Source organism: Ochotona princeps, chromosome 11 (assembly GCF_030435755.1).
Source record: "Ochotona princeps isolate mOchPri1 chromosome 11, mOchPri1.hap1, whole genome shotgun sequence".
NCBI lineage: Eukaryota > Metazoa > Chordata > Mammalia > Lagomorpha > Ochotonidae > Ochotona > Ochotona princeps.
Window position 1 is genome coordinate 35,128,910 of NC_080842.1, and position 18,690 is coordinate 35,147,599.

General features: G+C 39.7%; 1 protein-coding gene across 8 annotated transcripts in view; it reads left to right on the forward strand.

Annotated features, from left to right (window-relative positions):
• The first annotated feature begins 2,019 nt into the window (after window positions 1-2,019).
• Window positions 2,020-18,690, forward strand: part of NEK1 (NIMA related kinase 1) — a 132,462-nt gene continuing 115,791 nt past the window's right edge. For 7 of the 8 annotated variants that reach the window (XM_058670009.1, XM_058670003.1, XM_058670007.1 and 4 more), the window contains exons 1-7: window positions 2,020-2,601; window positions 7,328-7,476; window positions 7,884-7,980; window positions 12,638-12,735; window positions 14,888-14,971; window positions 18,002-18,069; window positions 18,178-18,264. In XM_058670009.1, coding sequence (XP_058525992.1) covers window positions 7,360-7,476; window positions 7,884-7,980; window positions 12,638-12,735; window positions 14,888-14,971; window positions 18,002-18,069; window positions 18,178-18,264 — 551 coding nt within the window. In that variant the 5' untranslated portion in view covers window positions 2,020-2,601; window positions 7,328-7,359. The remainder of the gene's footprint in view (window positions 2,602-7,327; window positions 7,477-7,883; window positions 7,981-12,637; window positions 12,736-14,887; window positions 14,972-18,001; window positions 18,070-18,177; window positions 18,265-18,690) is intronic. The other variant, XM_058670002.1, reaches the window with a different exon arrangement.

The following is an 18,690-nucleotide window of genomic DNA, read 5'->3' on the forward strand; positions in this document are numbered from 1 at the left end:
TATGGGAAATGTGGATGGAGCTCCGGGCCCCTGGGCCAGATCTGGCTGCTCTGTGCATTTCCAAGTGAACCAGAGGATAGGACATTGTCTCACCATCTCCCTTTCTGCCCTTCAAAGAAATAACAATAATTTTTAAAAACCAAAAACCCTTTTCAGTTTCTACATTAATGTCACTGGCAAAGGTTGGTGGGTTCTTTCCTTGGCTTAGTATAGAAATAAAAAGCCAGGAAATAAGTACAAGCATAACAGAGTCTATTCAAAGCAAAGCACTGCCTCATGAAAAAGTAAGGTAGTGGAGTGTCCGACTGGATGCTGGCTTTAAGGAAACGGCTTGGGCTTTTTCAAGTTTTTTTTTTTTTTTCCTTTCATTGAAATAGGAAGGGGCATAGGAGGACCTGGGTGTCTGGGCTGATATAGAGGTGTCTTCAGTGAGTATTCAAGCGACTGTCTTGTGCAGTTTTGGAAACCTGGCCTGACTCTCCAACTCCGTAGGTCTGGGCAGAGAAACAGAAAGGAAACTCCCTTTGCTTGGGTGTCTTGGCAACTCCAAGGTCTTGTTTTGCACAGCCAGCTCATCTAGTATGTGCAGACAGTAAACTGAGATGGGGCCCAGTGACTGTGCACCCTTCTCCAAGGCTGTGGACCCAGCTAAGTTGGTTATAGAGCATTTCCTAGTACTACAGCTAAACCAAAGACTGGCATGAAAAATCTGGTAAGTTGACTTAGGTATGTGGTGTGTTGGTGAGGAAATGGATGAGAGGGAGGTAATTTTTTTCCTATTATTTGTATCAAAATAACAGATTTCATGTATTTCATGTGTACAGGTTTTTAAAAATATATTTTTTTAAAATTGGAAAGTTAGATATACAGAGAGGAGGAGAAACAGAGAAGATCTTCTGTCTGCTGACTCACTCCCCAGTGGCCACAATGGCCTGAGCTGAGCCAATCCAAAGCCAGGATCTTGAAGCCTCTTGCAGGTCTCCCACACACGTGCAGGTCACAAGGCTTTGGGCAGTCCTTGACTGCTTTCCAGGCCACAGGCAGGGCGCTGAATGGGTAGTGGGGCCACAGGGAACATGAATTGGCATCTGTATGGGATCCCGGTGCAGGCAAGGCGAGGGACCCCAGCCACTTGGCTACTGCTCCAGACCCATGCACACAGTTTTAAGAATATAGTGATACTTCCCAACCTCTTCCCTCCTTGCTTCTTCCCATTTTTGACAATAATATGCTTTTCACTTACAACGAGAAGCTTAATTGTCCAACAAATTAAAAAAATGAAGAAGCAGAAAGATCACTGTTCAGCAGGGAGATTTCTTTGAAGCAAAGATCCTAATTTTGATGTGGGTTCTCTCCACCTGGCTACATCTAACAGGTGTGCAACAGCTACAACGCCAAGCGCAACTAAGTCACTCCTTGGCCTTCAGCGTCTGTTCAGATCCTCCAGTGTTGTGGGGTAGGCAGTCTGGCAGGTGTAGGGCAGCTAGAAGCTACCTCATTGAGAATGCCTCTAGAGACTTGATTTCGGTGCAGCTTCAGGGAATGTTCGGCAGGAGGCAAAGCCGCCGCTGGCCCACACTGCGGAATGCAGACAAGTAACGTCTGTACACGTTGGATGTAAAGCGCAGAAAACCATATGAGACCTTTTTGTCTGTTTTAAAATTTCAAGCCTTAAAAATGCTTGCTTATGTCATCTACCATGACATGCACAACAGTAAGAAAATGGCTTGCTTTTTAGGGCAAAAGCCCTTCTCAAAAAAAAAAAAAAGAAAGAAAAGAAACAGTGGCAATCCCTCTTGGCAGAAAGGAAAGTCCTTCCCTGCGGAGAATGTAGGATATGCCTCATCCCAGATTCATTTCTCTCGATGAGCTCTCACCATTTCTTCCCGCTCCTGGAGTTCACCTTCTCCCACTCTCTCCCACTTGCGGTGCCCAGCTCGCGCAGGCTCCGCCCAAGGCCCGTCCCCGACCCCTCCAGCTCCGCGGCGCGCTGACGTCACACGCCGGCGCCGGGGACGCGCCAGCCGCTGCCGCCCTCTCACCCGCCCCTTTCTCCGCACTTACTCCGCGCTCCCGGCTTTGGGGACTGCTTGCGTGTGGGGTCCTCATCTCAAAGTTTCGAGCGGCAGTGCCTGCATGCTGGACCCTAGGGCTGACTTTGCGAGGAAGGAGTTCGAGGCAGTCAGGGAGCGTCTGAGACCCAAGTGCTGCCCGTCCCCTTCCCCGCCGAGGCCCCGCGACCTCTGCCAAGTTGGACAGAGGCGGTGACCAAGGCGCTCTCGGGGCCTCCACCCTCCGTCTCCCAGGGGGTCGGGCAGCGGTCGGTTTGTTTGCTCGGGCTGCGGGCGTTGCGCGAGGCAACCCCGGAGCCAAGTGTCAGCCACAGACGAGTGTCAGGTGTGGGAGACTGCGTGCCCCCCTTCCACTGGGTTGGCTGTGAGCCGCTACTGGTTAGACAGTCTGGGTTTCTCTTTCAGGACGTCTTTTTCAAAATGCACAATAGTGCCTCCGCCTCGTTAAGTGCCGTAGGAAGACTGCAGTGTCTAGACTGATGCGTCTTGAGCATCACCGTTATTCCTACTAAAGTCCCGTATTCTTGAGGTGAGTTGTATTTTGGGGGAAGCAAGGACGGGCAAAATAGAGGAGTCGTACTGGACATGAGGAGTCCTGCTGGTTCAATTGCATGGGTATTTTAAGTGTTTGCACGGAAAAGGCCTTCCTGTTCCTTAAAATGTATTTATTGCCAAGTAGTCCTTGGCCAGTATTTGAAAAGCTAGAGTGAAAATAGAATTAGAAAGTATTTGAAATGCTTCCCTGATAGTTGTCTTCTGTGGTGAATGACATACTCCTGTTCATTAACAAGGGATGAGTAGCTGTGAACTGGTTAACTTGTTTCAGTCTTTCTGAGTTATGGTTTGCATATTTAAGGCGTTACAAATTGTCCTACTTCAAGAATTCATTTTAATATTTGTTCACACATTCCTTTTTATTATTCTCTCCTGTAAGATCTCCAAGTAGCAGAATATTTTTTTATGCTTCGATAAGTCGTGGTAGAAATGTTTACGAAGGTTTAATAGTAGTATCTAGTCTAAGCTGATAACGACGTCTCATGATGCAGCATTATTGTGAGATGACAGGGGTGAGCCAAAGATGAGGAGAAGTAGTTCTCTGATTCTAGTGTAGATTGCATTGATCTTAGAAGATCAACAGATCTGTTTCGTTGCCTGTTCTTGTAGGTGAACAGTAAGAAGACTGTTTTGTGGGAAAACAGGTTTTTGCACAAAAGAAGTCGCTGTCAGGAATCTAGTAAGGGTTTTGGAGCTTGAACACAGTTCTTTTGAGGTCATGATAATAATACATTGACACTGTATTCCCTTCTCTTCCCATCTAAGTCATGAATGTGACTCTTTTCACAAATATGACTTCATCTTTGACATGTTAAAAAATTTCTTTTCTTTGAAAGATGAGACATATTCTACACACCCTCTCTCTCGCTCTCCTGTCTGCTGACTTACTGACCAGATGCCCCAGCAGCCAAGGCTGGGCCACGCCTTAACTAAAGAGCCAGAAACTGTGGCTGTATCGGCTTGAGCAATCACCTGCTGCCTCTGAGGATGCACATTAGCAAGAATCAAATTGGGAACGAAACTAGAACTTAAACGCAAGTACTCTGATAATGCAGTGTGGCTGTGCCAAGCAGCGTCTCAAACCCTGGGCCGCACCCTTGCCCCAGTTCTTTTTCCACATGGCGGCAGTGTCCATTACAGAGCCCATCCATGTCATGTGAATGGATTTGAGAGAGGAAGAATATTTTGTGCAGACACTTGGAGGGCAGAGACATTTCTCTCTCACCCACTTTTGCCACCTGACCCTCCTCATCCCTGAAGGTAGCCCATGGATATCTGTGAGTGCCTAACACTTTAAATAAACTTTATAAATTAAAAAAGTCTGATAATATAAAAAAGAATGGTTTGAAATAAGCCTGATACAAATCTCATTTTTTTAAAGTGAGAAATAAAGAAGGGACTTTACACCATGAGAAGTTACACCAACCTAGTCCCATGATTGAATTTGTGTTGATTACTCTGGAAAAACTGCATGAATGGATTATAGCTGCAGACTACCAAGGCTTTTTGAAATGGGTTCACATTGCTCTACTGATGCTTCCTTCCAGGATAACGTGTTCATCTGACATCCGAAAGAGCTGAAGCAAGCTTAATGGCTGTCAGCATGTGTTCCAGTTTTATGAGACAAGTTCTTCATTCACATACTCTGACATTTTTCAAATGTGAAATACAAATTTTCATTTTATCAAACATTGCTGATCTGTGGCTTTGAAGAAATTCTTAGTAAAAGCTGAGGAAACATGTCTAATTTGTCTAGAAACTATTTTTTCAAGATTTGTCTATTTTATTGGAAAAGTAGATTTATTTGGAGGAGCGAGAGAAAGATCTTCAGTCCACTAGTTCACTTCCCAGGTGGCCGCAACAGCTGGAGATGAGCCTATCTGAAGCCTGAAGCCAGGAGCCAGGAGCTTCTCCCTGGTCTCCCATGTGGGTGCGGGATCCCAAGGATTTGGGCCTTCCTCTGCTGGTTTCAAGCAGGCCACAAGCAGGGTGGGAGCTGGAGCATTCAGTACTTGAACTGGTGCTCATGTGGGATCCTGGTGGTTGCAAAGTGAGAATTTAGCCACTGAACTATCCTACTAGACCCAAGCTAAGATTTTTTTTTTTCTGGAACAGAGTTTACATACATGAAAAGAAGATTGATGCCATAGAAAAACTTAACATGTAAATATTAGTGGCCAGTGCAATGGCTCAGTGGGCTAGTGCTCTGACTGCTGGTGCCAGCACCCCTTATGGTCACTGGTTCATTTTCTGGCTGCTCCACTTCCCTTCCAGCTGCCTGCTTATGGCCTGAGAAAGCAGTAGAGGATGCCCCAGGCTCACATGGGAGACCCAGAAGAAGCTATTGGCTTTTGACTACTGAGTTCAGGTTAACCTGGCTATGGCCATTCTGGCGATTCAGGGAGTTGAACTAGCAAATATAAGATCTCTCTCTCCTTTCCTGTCACTGTCTGTAAATAAAGAAATCTTTAAAAAAATGTAAAGTTCAGGAATTTGAAAATGGGGGACTGTTCAAGGATTTTAATCAGATCAGCAGTTTTAACTAGCATTCTTATTGTGTTTAAGTTTTATTTCATTTCTAGTTTTAAGTAGATAATATGGCCCCATACTTTTAGAATTCAGAAATTATGAATGGTTAAAAAACTGTTTGTACTCACTTCCCTTCCCTGAAGACAATTAGTATTGCCAATTTGTTGTATTACCCTCCAGACCTATAATTATACAGTTACATGTATGCATGCAAAAATATATAAGTAAATATCTATCTATTTATGTATGTATGTATGTGTGGGTGTATATATATATATATATATATATATATATATATATATATATACTCTTTTGCCACTTATTGATAGTATGTCACGTTTGGTATTCTGGTTCTTTTAAGAAATTTAGCAATTTTTTTTTAGGAATTTGCACAAATAAAATATTTGCTTTTTTGTTTGTATATAAACTTTGCCATTGGAAGCTGCTGCAGAGGATAACTTCATGTGTCACTTTCATACAGTTAAAAATATTTGTAGATTAACCCCACACCCATTTAAAGATTTACATGTTTATTTATTTGAAAGACAGAATGACAAAGAAATCTTCCACCTGCTGATTCACTCCCTAAATGACCTCAGTGGCCCTGGTATGCCAAAGCGAGAATGTGATCCAAGTCCAGGTACTTGGACCAAGTACCTGGAGCAGCATTTGCTGCTTTCCCAGGAGTATTAGCGGGGAGCTGGCTCAGTAGCAGAGCATCTGAGCCTGGAACCAGCACTCCAATGCAGGTTGTCTGCATCACAGGCAGTGGGTTATTAATCTGGCTCCACAGCATCTCTAATAGGGTGAATTCCTAAAATGAAATCACTGAATCAGAGGGTACATATATAATTTTGGTGGACATTGTCCAACTCTTTTCTTTAGTATGATTTAATTTGTACCACCATCATATTGTTTCCTATTTAAAATCTGTTGGTCATATTGTACAATGATAAAGTTCATCGATTTTGCCATTCTGATAGGTAAAAAAATAATATCTTTTATTATGGTAACATGTACATGATGATTTTTTCTTCCACCTTGTTATTATTTCTAACTAAACATCTTTTTAAAAAAGGTTTGAGAAGGAGAGAGAGAAAAAAAGAGACAGAGCTCCCATCTGGTGATTCAGTTCCCAAATTTCCCCAGCAGCTGGGGCTGGGCTAGGACAAAGCAGGGAGCAGGGAACTCAGTCCAGTTCTCGGATATGGATGACAGGCTCCCAACTTCTTGAGCTGTTGCCTCCTGCTTCCCACAGTATGTGCATTAGCAGGAAGTTAGAATCAGGAGCAGAGCAGGACTCAAGTACAAGCATTGTTCTGTGAGATGCATTGTTTGAAAGCTTGTGTATTAATTTGGAAAGCAGAATTCCAGAGACTGGGGAGAGACAGAGATCTTCCACCTGTAAGTCTGCTCTCAAAGTGGCTGCAATGGCTGGGGCTGTGCTGGGCCAGGCTAAAGCTGGGAGTCTACTTCCCTGCCGTAAGCAGGGAAGTAGATGGGAAGTGGAGTGGTCAGAAGATGAGCCAGTGTCTGTATGGGATCCTGGTGTTTGCAAGGAGAGAATTTAGGCAGTTGAGCCATCGTGCGAGCCCAGAGAAATTTTAAAATTGTTTCAGTAAAAGCTCCTTTTCCTAAGGGGGGAAAAAAAAGATACCGTTGGAAGCCTACTTGTTATGAATAAAAATAAATCATAGTGTGTTGGGCAAATGAACTGTTTTGGATTGACATAGTGACTTCATGTATGTCTGTAACAACCATGGTCTTTTCAGTAGGTTGTGCAGTAGGTTGCTTTTATGACTTTCTTGCTCTTTGCCCTCTACTACCCAGCACATTGTACTGTATTTTCTCCTGAAACTGCCACTATCCTGAAATTTACTATTACTAAAGCTACTAAGTGCTTTAGCTATTTTTATATAGTAAGGACCTAAGTATGATACTATAGCAGAAATATTAAGAAAAAATGAACAAATTTGTTGCTTTAGTTGTAATTAGATTAAATGAGTAAAATTGAGACAAAGTTGACTTAATTTTCAATAAAAATGTTAAATATCTTTTTTAAAAAGTTGGCAAATCACTAAGAAATTAGAATTTGAGTGAAAAATTATTATAGAAGAAGGCATACTGTACCTCTTGTAATGGCTACTCTTTTTGTTTTTTAAAATGTCTAGCATATTTATAAAGATGCCTTAGAAAAAGAACCATGGATAAGTATGTTAAACTGAGGAAGATTGGAGAAGGTTCATTTGGGAAAGCTGTTCTTGTTAAATCTGTAGAAGATGGCAAACAATATGTTATCAAAGAAATTAATATCTCAAGAGTAAGTATGTTTTTACTTTGATTACAAAAGTAATTTGGTAACAATAGGGCTAATTCTTACAGAATTTTTAAAATAAATTTCTTTCCTAAATTTAAAGTGAAAGACTGTCATAATTACAGAATACCACTCATTGCAGAATATATCCTTTTAGGTTTTTATTTTTCCCCTATGATGGGTGCTTGTGTGTGTGTGTGGTTTTTTTTTGTTTGTTTTTTGTTTGTTTGTTTTGGTAGGAAACTTAGTTCGAACATCTTACAATGTTTAAAATTATATTTCACTAATTCTTTTTTAACTTCTAGGTATATATTGTACATTTGTACAGTTTCGTTTTAACCACTGTCTATTTGATGGACTTTTAGTTGGGGTATCAGTTTTCTAGACTATTACTGTTTTCCTCCCATTTTTAGATGTCCAGTAAAGAAAGGAAAGAATCAAGGAGAGAAGTTGCAATGTTGGCAAATATGAAGCATCCAAATATTGTCCAATACAGAGAATCATTTGAAGGTCAGATATATTTTGCAAGAGCTTTCAAAATAAATTCTAAACCATCAATGACTTTTGGATATTCTCATTGTAGAACTTATGACTTGTATTCTCAGGGAGCAAAATGAATGTGTTTTTTTTGTTTCATTTATACACATATGAATATCAGCTTGATTCTGTTATAATACTGATATCACACTGTCCCTGGGTTGTTTAATAGTTTCTCACTATTAATGTTTTTCAAAAGGAAGCGGTATAGTAAGTGGAAGAATTTGGATAAAGATAGTAACTTACATATTTTTATTTTATTTATTTTTTTATTTGAAAGGCAGAGTGACAGAGCAAGAAGGAAAGGGAGAGAAAAAAAAGGAGTAAAGATGTAAGCTTGGTTTGCTATGCCACAATGATGACTCCGACTTAACATGTTTGTTAAGCCTAACTCCCATTAAGTTAAAAATACTATTATCATCTACAGCCATACTACCCTGAATGCACCCAATCTCAATCTCATCTGATCTCGGAAGCCAAGCAGGGTCGGGCCTGGTTAGTACTTGGGAGAAACACTGTTATCACTGAGACAATGTTCTAACTTTTACAAAATATCCTACTCATTAGTATTCTCTCTTTAATGGTGAAATATATTGAAAGTTTTCTCAAGTTGTTAAAATGTAGGGTTCTAATTACTATTTTGAACTATATTGTATACTACATTTGATAATACAGGAACTAAGACAAGGCAAATATAAAGGTAGGACAAAGTGATTTACTGTCATTTTACTCCGATATCATTCTTACTATGATCATAAACTTTTATAAATTAAAAAACAGAAAGTTAATCTAGACTGAAAAGAAGAGGAATGTGTGGCCTACATGACATATAAAGCCTGCAAAATCATTTGTTCTGATCCTGCCAAGACAACTTCAGGGACTTCAAAATTCAAGAAATCTTTAGTAAAATTCAAGAAATCAAAGCTACTTTGGGGGTTGGGAATTAAGTCTTTACTAGATAGTTACTGTGGTCCTGCAGGGTCAGCAGAGTACAGCAATGGCCTGAAGAATGCTGGTCTCTGTTGAATACAGTAAATAGGATTGATCAGAAAAGCTGAGAAACTGGGACACTCACCCCTAGTCAGGAAGTAGAACTAAAAGGCCTCAGTCACATGCTGCTTCTACACCTCCAGGCTAATTTTTAAGTTGATAATTTTGTGTGATGTTAGAAATACACAAAATTCCTCACCCCTGTTAGAAGGTAGTTGAAATGACTCTTTCAGGATCTTGCCACATACCCGAGTTTGAATTGGGCCAAAGTTACTTTTTCCCCTTAGTTGAGCATGATATTGAAGTTAAACATACTGTGTTAAAAATATGGCTTTCATATTGTTTGTTGTGGTAGTGTATTAGGCTATTTCTCTGCCTGCAGTGTTGACATCCCACACAGGCACTGGTTCGTGTTTTGCCTGCTCTGCTTCCAATCCAGTTCCTTGCTAATGGACTCAGAGGCAGTGGAGGATAGCTCAAGTCTTTGGGCCCCTGCACCCACTTGGGAGACCCAGAAGCTCCTGACTCCCAGCTTTGGGCAAGCCCCCAGCTCTGTCTGTTGTGACCATTTGGGGAGTGATCAGCAGTTTAAATATCTTTTTATTATTATTATTAATAGTAGTAATAGTATTACTTTTTTTTTTGATTGAAGGGCCAATGTGACAGAAAGAGAGAGAGAAAGATCTTCCATCTGCTGGTTCACTCCCCAGGTGGCCACAAAGGCCAGAGTTGAGCCGATCTGAACCCCAGGAGCTTCTTCTGGTCTGGGTCTCCCAAGTGGGTGCAAGGTCCCAAGGGTTTAGGCTATGCTCAGATGCTTTCCCAGGCCACAAGTAGGGAACTGGATGGGAAGCAGTCGGACATGAACCTGCGCCCATATGAGATCCCGGAACATGCAAGGCAAAGATTTAGCCACTAGGCTATCATTCTGCGCCTAGCAGTTAGAATATCTTTTTCTGTGTTTCTCCCTTTGTTTTCTCTGTATTTCTTTCAAGTAAAATAAATAAATTAAAAAATATACATATATGGTTGGCACAGTGGGTTAAGCTGCTGATTGCAATGCCAGCATTCCATACTTGAGTGCTAGTTGAAGTCCTGGCTCTTCTACTTCCTATCCAGTTCCTTGTAAATTCTCCTGGGAAAGCATCAGATGATGATCCATATACGTGGGCCCCTGCAGCCCATGTGGGAGACTAGGATGGAATTCCTGAATGATGACTTTGACCTGGGCCGGGCTTGACTGTTGTAACCTTTGGGGGAGTAAACCAGGAGACGAAAGTTACGTGTTTCTTCCTGTTTCTGTTTCCCTGCTATACAAATAAAGTTTAAAAAAATCTTAGAAAAGGATTCTATTAATACATTATATTATAAAGTACTCAGTTCAGATATTTTTTAACGATGGCAGTGAAATGTCGATGTATGTCTTACATGAAAGAGATATATGTCTTACATATTAAACTTTCCTTTACAGGGTCTTGAATTTCCTTTTTTTATCTTTCTCCTGCTATCTGACTTAATTTCTTTGTTCTTTTCCTTTTTTTTAAAAAGATTGATTTATTATTCATTTGAACGGCAGAGTGATGGGGGAATGTACAGAGATACAGAAGGGAAGAGAGAGAAATATCCCCCATCTGCTAGTTCATTCTCCCTAAAAGGCCACAGCAGCTAGATTGGACTAGGCCAAAGTCACATACCAGAAACTTCATCCTTCTCTCCTGTTAATAGCAGGGCCCAAATCCTTAGACTGTCATTGCCTGCCTTCCCAGGTGCAGTAGCAGGGAACTAGACCCAAAACAGAGTAGCTGGAATCCATCTGACACCCCTGAGTGACATACTGCATTCTAATAGGAGCTTAATCTCACTGTGCCATAGTGCTGGTCCACTTCTTTTTCTTTTTTCATCACCAGTATTTTATTATTTTAAAAGATTTGTTTATTTATAAACAAACTCCCTCAGTGTCTCCCACATGAAGGGCCTATTCCCAAGTGCACTATGGTTATTTCCCCACCCTCCTAGGCTCTTTATCAGGAAACCCTATCAAAGTGGAGTATTCCCTCCCCCCCCCCGCCCCGAAAAAAAGTAAAACAAAACAAAACAAAAAACAGGGCAGAGCAGCCAGGACTCAAACTGGCACTCTGACATGGGACCCAGATATTGCAAGCAGTGGCTTAATGGGCTGTGCTCCTCAAGTTCTCTAGCTGCAGCAAAGGAGTTCATTATAAAATTCATATTGGTGTAGGGACTAGCATCATGGTACAGTAGTTTAAGCAGCCACTATCCCATATCACAGCATTGGTTCAGGTCTGAGCTGTTCCACTTCTAATTCAGCTTCTAGCTCATGGATCTGGGAATGCAACAAAAGATGGTTCAACTCCTTGTGTCCTAGATCCTTGTGGGAGACCGGGAAGAAGTTCTACGATCTTGGTTTCAGCCTAGCCCAACTCTGGCCTTTGGGGTATTTGGGGAGTGACCCAGGGGATAGAAGATCCGTGTGATGTGTGTGTGTGAGACAGAGAGACCCTATATATAATAAATAAATAAATATTTTAAAAAGTTACAAGGCATAATTTTATCCGGTGAATATATATTTTGTCACAGTCCCTTCCTAGTACCATGATCATTTTCTCTGAACTTCTGTTTAAATTTTTTTAAAAGGTTTTGGGAATTAACTAACAGAAATACTTAATTACAATCCTCTTGAATAATTAAAAATAATTTATACAAGCATTTAAGATCTAAAGTAAAAATAACAGTTTAAAATGCAAATTTTAACATTATTTTGAACATCTGTCAAAAGACAAGGAAGTTACTTTTATCTTGGCATTACTAAAAATATATGTATATAGAAACAGCAGCTGTTGGGTTGAACCTATTCTTTCAAGGTCATATCGATTTATTTAACGTCATTGGTGGGCCATATAAAATTATCAACTTAAGGATTACCTGTTGCAGATTTATTGAATTTTAGTCCCACCTGCACTTGACTTGGCAGCATCAGCTGAAGTGATTTGGTGGGCTTCATGTGTTTGCATACCAGACATTCCCCACTCCTGCTTTATTCAGCAAGCAAATGCGAATGCTTTTCTTGGAAGCCGTTTTTCAGGTTTAAAGGGCATTGAAATCAAAGAAAACTTCATGAAAGTAGAGATTGTGCCTTCTCACTGTTGAATCCTCAGAAGTTTTTCATAGCATTTATTATTTTGCTTGATAAATAATTGATTAAACCAGGTTAAACAGTGAGGAAATAAATGATCATGTGGAAATTAAGATAACCCATCTCTGACTGGTTGGTAGAGAAACATGATTTTATATATGACATTTAAGGAAATGTACTATTGGTTAAGGTAAAGTCTATCTGTACGTTTTGTCCTCATTCCAGACATGGAGGTCAATGTGAACACCTCTATCTGATAGGATGGCATGTTTTTGATAGAAAAAAAATCATTGCTGATGGAGTTTCATATTAACCTCAGTCATTATGCAGATAACATAACTGATACATTTTGTACCCCATTCTTCTGAGTATGGTTCAGTTTTTTCTGTTTGGTTGCTGCTTTTTAGAAAACTCTGAGTGCCTTTAATTCAGTTATGCTTCTAATATGTCTTTATTTGTAGAGAATTTTATGATTATGTTTTGCAGAAAATGGTTCTCTGTACATAGTGATGGATTACTGTGAAGGAGGGGATCTGTTTAAACGAATAAATGCTCAGAGAGGAAATTTATTTCAAGAGGATCAAGTAAGTTAAAAATGTGGGAGGTTGATTGCTAGTAGTTAAAGTATTTTTATTTGAGTGTGCATTTTTAATCATAAATGCTAATTATTTGAGCAGTTTGGTGACATGTCTGAATCTTGGTCACATTTCTGTGTAGCTCCCTCCTTTGTTCAGTTTTCCATCCTTCATTTGTGCTATGTAGTAATGAATGGTAGATGCACATGTATGTAACTTAATTATTCATCATGACTGGTTATTTATTATGTATCTTATCTTGTCAATCTAACTTATTGCTAACAGATCATATCTTCCTAAAATGAGGCTTTGCTTGTTAACTCTATTTTTTTTTTTTTGAGATTTATTTTATTTTTATTGAAAAGTCAGATATACAGAGAGGAAGAGACAGAGAGGAATAACCTCTGTCTGCTGATTCACTCTCCAAGTGGCCATGGAGGCTGGAGGTGCGCCGATCCGAAGCCGGGAACCAGGAACCTCTTCTGGGTCTCCCACGCGGGTGCAGAGTCCCAAGGCTTTGGGCCGTCCTCGACTGCTTTGCCAGGCCACAAGCAGGGAACTAAATGGGAAATGGGGCTGCCGGGATTAGAACTGATGCCCATATGGGATTCCTGCACCAACAAGGCAAGGACTGTAGTTTGGGCCCACTTGTTCAGAATTTTTGTAACTACTCATATACTGTGATTGTTTTCATCCTCTAAATTCCTAATGTATTTTCCATTTTTAAAAAAAATCATTGTTTTTTTAAAGATTTATTTATTTTTATTACAAAGTCAGATGTACAGAGAGGAGGAGGAGAGACAGAGAGGAAGATCTTCCTTCCGATGATTCACTCCTCAAGTGAGCCACAACGGCCGGTGCTGCGCCGATCCGAAGCCGGGAACCAGGAACCTCTTCCAGGTCTTCCACACGGGTGCAGGGTTCCAAAGCTTTGGGCCGTCCTCCACTCCTTTCCCAGGCCACAAGCAGGGAGCTGGATGGGAAGTGGAGCTGCCGGGATTAGAACCAGCGCCCATATGGGATCCTGATGTGTTCAAGGCGAGGACTTTAGCCACTCGGCCACGCGTCCAGGCCCGTATTTTCCATTTTTATTGTTCTTAATTTAGTTGCCTGCTTTTTTCATCCAAGGAAAGAAGTGCTGAAATAGAAGTGCAATGCTCATTCTTTGCCAAATGATTAGTTTACCTTCTCAGAACTAGCATGTGAAAAGTTTCATTTTTTCATATCTTGCCAGCGTCGTATATTATTTCATTGTAGTTAAGTTAAAATGATACCCTGTTTTAATTTGGAGGGAGGTGTGTATTTTGTGTTTGTTTGTTTTTTCCTTTTCTACACTTCATATTTCTGCTGCCAGTATTTCTCTCAGTGACTTGGAAGAACATTTTCATATAAAAGAAATAGCAATATATCAATCATGTTGTGAGTTCTTTCTCCAATTATTATTAAACTTGATAATTTTGTCATGGAGATGTTTTAAATTACATGTCATCGACTTTTTCAGTCTCTTTCATGAGATGTGAATGATTGCTGTCATGCTTTGAAAGTCCTCCTTCAATCAAAGATTATAGGAAAATAATCCTTATTTTCTGTTTGTTCATGGTTTAATACTTATATATATATAGAAAAGTCATCCATTTGGAATTACTTTGATAATGTTTGGTTTTGAGTTAGATATTAAGTCTTTTTACTTTCAAGTTACCACTTCTTCAAAGTGTTTACATATCATAAAAATGGAAAAATAAAAACATTAGAGATGTTTACAAAATGTCAAGCTGTAGTTTTTTCTGTATTTTGATTTTATTTATATTTTTAAAAGTGTTATAGAATTCTATTAATGAAGAGTCACCTACTGTCATATTGTTATAAAATTTCCATTTTTACTCTTGAAGGTCTTTTGTCTTATTTATAAAAGATGCATTTTACCTTTAGTTTAGATTTTTTTTTTTACACTTAGTTTAGATTTAACCACACATTGTTTTGGTTGGCTAGGAGATCTTGCTAATGTTAGTGCTTACAAAATAAAAGGAAATCAAGCCGAATCTTTTTTTTTTAATCTCGTTCCCTTCAAGCCCAAATATACCCAAATCATTTTAATGGTCAGAAAGGTTGCTGTAAAATGTTAATGTTATGTAAAATTACAGATCTGATTTTTCTCCTATAGATTTTAGACTGGTTTGTACAGATATGTCTGGCCCTGAAACACGTACATGATAGAAAAATTCTTCATCGAGACATAAAATCACAGGTATGTGTAATTTTTTTACAAGATTTATTTATTTTTATTGGAAAGTCAGATATACAGAGAGGAGGAGAGGCAGAGAGGAAGATCTTCCATCGGATGGTTCACTCCCCAAGTGAGCCGCAACGACTGGAGCTGAGCCAATCTGAACCCAGGAGCCAGAATCTCTTCTTGGTCTCCCACACGGGTGCAGGGTCCCAAGGCTTTGGGCCGTCCTCGACTGCTTTCCCAGGCCACAAGCAGGGAACTGGATGGGAAGTGGAGCTGCCGGGATTAGAACTGGCACCCATATGGGATCCTGGTGTGCAAGGCGAGGACTTTAACCACTAGGCTATCATGCCGGACCCAGGTATGTGTAATTTTATCATTGAAAAACTTAGTCTGTGTTGCTTTGGCCACAAGTTTGAAACTTATTCTGTATCTGTCAGATGACCTGTCTTCTCTTTCCATTGTTTCTCCTAGTCCTGGAAATCTTTTTCATATACATCATTAGATTTTCTGCTTGTTTTTCACATGTTCCTCTTGGTTTACTTCCAAACTATGTTAGAGTAGGTCTGAAAAATAGATCAGCATATTTTTGGTAATTTTGAATGTTTAAAGATGACTTTATTTCATGCTCTCATTTTATTGGTCATTTTAATATAAATTTTGTAGAAGATTGCCTATGGAGTTTTAAAGATACAGCTGATTTGTCTTATGTGTTCCAAAAGCCATTATGATTTTTAAAAATGTTTATTTATTATAAAGGCAAAGTTAGAGGGAGATGCATAGAATCTGTGTGCTGTTTTACTGCCCAGATGGGCCAGATGGAAACCTGCAGCCAGGAGATTCATCGTGGTGTCCCACAGGAATGCAGGGGTCTAGGTACTTGGACTCTCTTTCACTGCTTTCCCAGGCACATTAGGGAAATGGATGGGAAATGCAACAGCCCTGGCTTGAACTGACACCCATATGAGATGCTAACACAACATACAGTTGCTTAACTCACTGTGACACGATGCCAACCTGGACATTCCCTCTATCGCCCCTCCCTCATCTCTCCCATTGTGATTTTTTCCCATGTATATTTTCAGTGGAGTATTTTGGGAACTTCTCTTTGTTCCCATTAAACTGAAATTTCACGGTGTCGTGCATTGGTGAGGCTTGATTTTCAGTCAGTGTACTTTTTTTTTTAAAGATTTGTTTATTTTTATTTGAAAGGCAGATTTGCAGAGGGAAGGAAAGAGAGAAATCTCTCACTGATTCATTCCCAAATGACCACAGTGGCCAGAACTGAACTGATCAGGAACCAGAAGCTTCTTTGGGTCTCCAGAAGCTTATTTGGGTCTCCTACATGAGTGCAAGGTCCCAAGGACCTCAGGTATCTACCACTGCTTTCCCAGTCCACAGGCAGGGAGCTGGTTTAGAAGTGGAGCAACCGGGACTAGAATTGGCATCCATATTGGATGCCAGTGCTGTAGGCTGAGGATTAACCTTTTGAGTCACTGTTCCCCGCTCCCAGAGTATTTTTAACATACCCAGAAGAAATATCTTACTTGTTAGCAGCCATAGCTCATTATTCATCCATCAAGACTGTGGCATCCATTAGGCTACTTTTTCTGTGGATTGCCTATACTGGAAATATTGTATGAATGGAAGTCAGTGTGTGCTTTTTTCCTGTTTCTTTTAATTTATTTCAAAGACAGTGATCTTTCTTCCTGGTTCACGCTGCCAATACCCTCAAGGGTAAGAGTTGGGGCCATGCCAAAGCTGGGAACCAGGGACTGGATCTGGGGCTCCCACAGTTTGGCAGAGAGCCAAGTACTTGAGCCATCAGCTGCTGTTTGCCAGTATGTGCATTAGCAGGAATCTGGAATCAGAAACAGAACCAGGACTTTAACTCCATACTCTGATGTGCAATACAGGCAACACCAGCCATGTCTGAACGACTATGCCTGCTGATTTAAAAAATTGAGTTGTTTGCATTTTTGTTGTTGAATTTAGGGTTGTTTTTCTGGGTGCAGGCATGTGGCATAATGGGCGAGGCTGCTACCTATGTTGCCAGCATCCCTAATGAGCACTGGTTGGAGTCCTGACTGTTCACTTCTAATCTGTTGTTGTTACTTGTTGTTGTTTGTACTTTCAGTGTCAACTGGAAAAATTACCTAATTAAAGGGCTTAAATCTTTATTCCTGTGTTTTCCTCTGGAAGATATATTGTTTTCCTTTTAATTTTTAGAGCTAGAATCCATTTTGAGTTAAATTTTTGTGTATGGCTTGAGGTAGAGAATAATGCTTCTTTGCATGTAGATATTCAGTTATTCTGACATTATGTTTTTAATTTTCTTTTCAGTTTTGGGGATTACCAAGTAATATTCCCATAGAAGTTTTAATTATGTTTGTATTTGTTGGATAGGAAGAGACAGAGTGAGCTCCTGGTCAGTGGTTCACTCTCTGGGTGCTTCCTGTTAGCCACAGCTGGGCCATGGGCTGGAGAAAGGAGAAAGTGGTGTAAATAAGGTCTCAGATTTGTGACAGGAGCCCATTTACTTGAGTCCATCACCTTTGCCTTCAGGGTTTGTGCTGCTAGGAAACTTGAGTAAGGAGTCAAATCTGGGAAATGAACGCCAGCCCTCCAATATGAAACATGAGCATGTTAACTGGTTCGCTAAACACCCTCTCCTATTTTTTTTTTAGGGCTGTAGTGCAGTTTTTCAGCACATATATACTACATAATCTGGCAGTTGCATAAAATGCCAGGCAGTTAGCCATTTTCTTTTCTCTGTGTTTGAAGCCCACCAGCTTCTCTCTTCTAGTTCTTTATGCTGAATTTTTATACTGGATACTTTATTATGAACTGTAGTCCATGATGCTATGCAATACCAGAATCTGTTATCTAAACCTGGGTACATTTTGATGCTCATTGGCTTGTGTCCTGTCCATGCTTCACTCTCCAGCATTATTTTAACTGGAATAATGTTCATGAAAAATGTTGTTGACTGAGGCCTGGACTATGGCAGTATTATTGTGTGTGTTTTTTTGTTTTTGTCTTCCACAGAATATATTTTTAACCAAAGATGGGACAGTGCAACTTGGAGATTTTGGAATTGCTAGAGTTCTTAATAGGTAACATATCATTGTATGCTTTGTTTTGAAATGCTGAAATTTTAATCTATAATGGATATGTAATATCTTTTAAGTATCTTAAGCTTCTCCAACAATTTTCTGTTCTAGTACTGTAGAGTTGGCTCGAACTTGCATAGGGACTCCATACTACTTATCTCCTGAAATCTGTGAAAACAAGCCTTATAATAATAAAAGGTATTTAAAATGGTATCTATTATATGATGCATTTCCTTTTAATCTTTTGTACTATATTTATTAATCTTTAGAATACTAATATAAAAATGCTGTCTTAAAACCAATAGTATGCATATGTAGGCATATATACCTGCCTAAAATATTTTTTATATATAATTACCCTAATTGTCAAAAGGTTTTCTCTTGCTGATGGAACTGTAGAAAGAATCATTACTATATAAGTTATAACTGGAAATAAGAGTGCTTTCTTTGGACTTTTCTCATTGTAACAGTTAACTTTCTGTTGAATTATATGTATTGTGTACTAAATATTTAATATATTCCAGGCACTGGTGTGAGTATTTTTTGTGTATTAGCTCTTAATAGTTACAGTGTGAGATGTAGCCATGAATCATTCCTCTTTTCGTTAATGGAAATTCGGCTGCA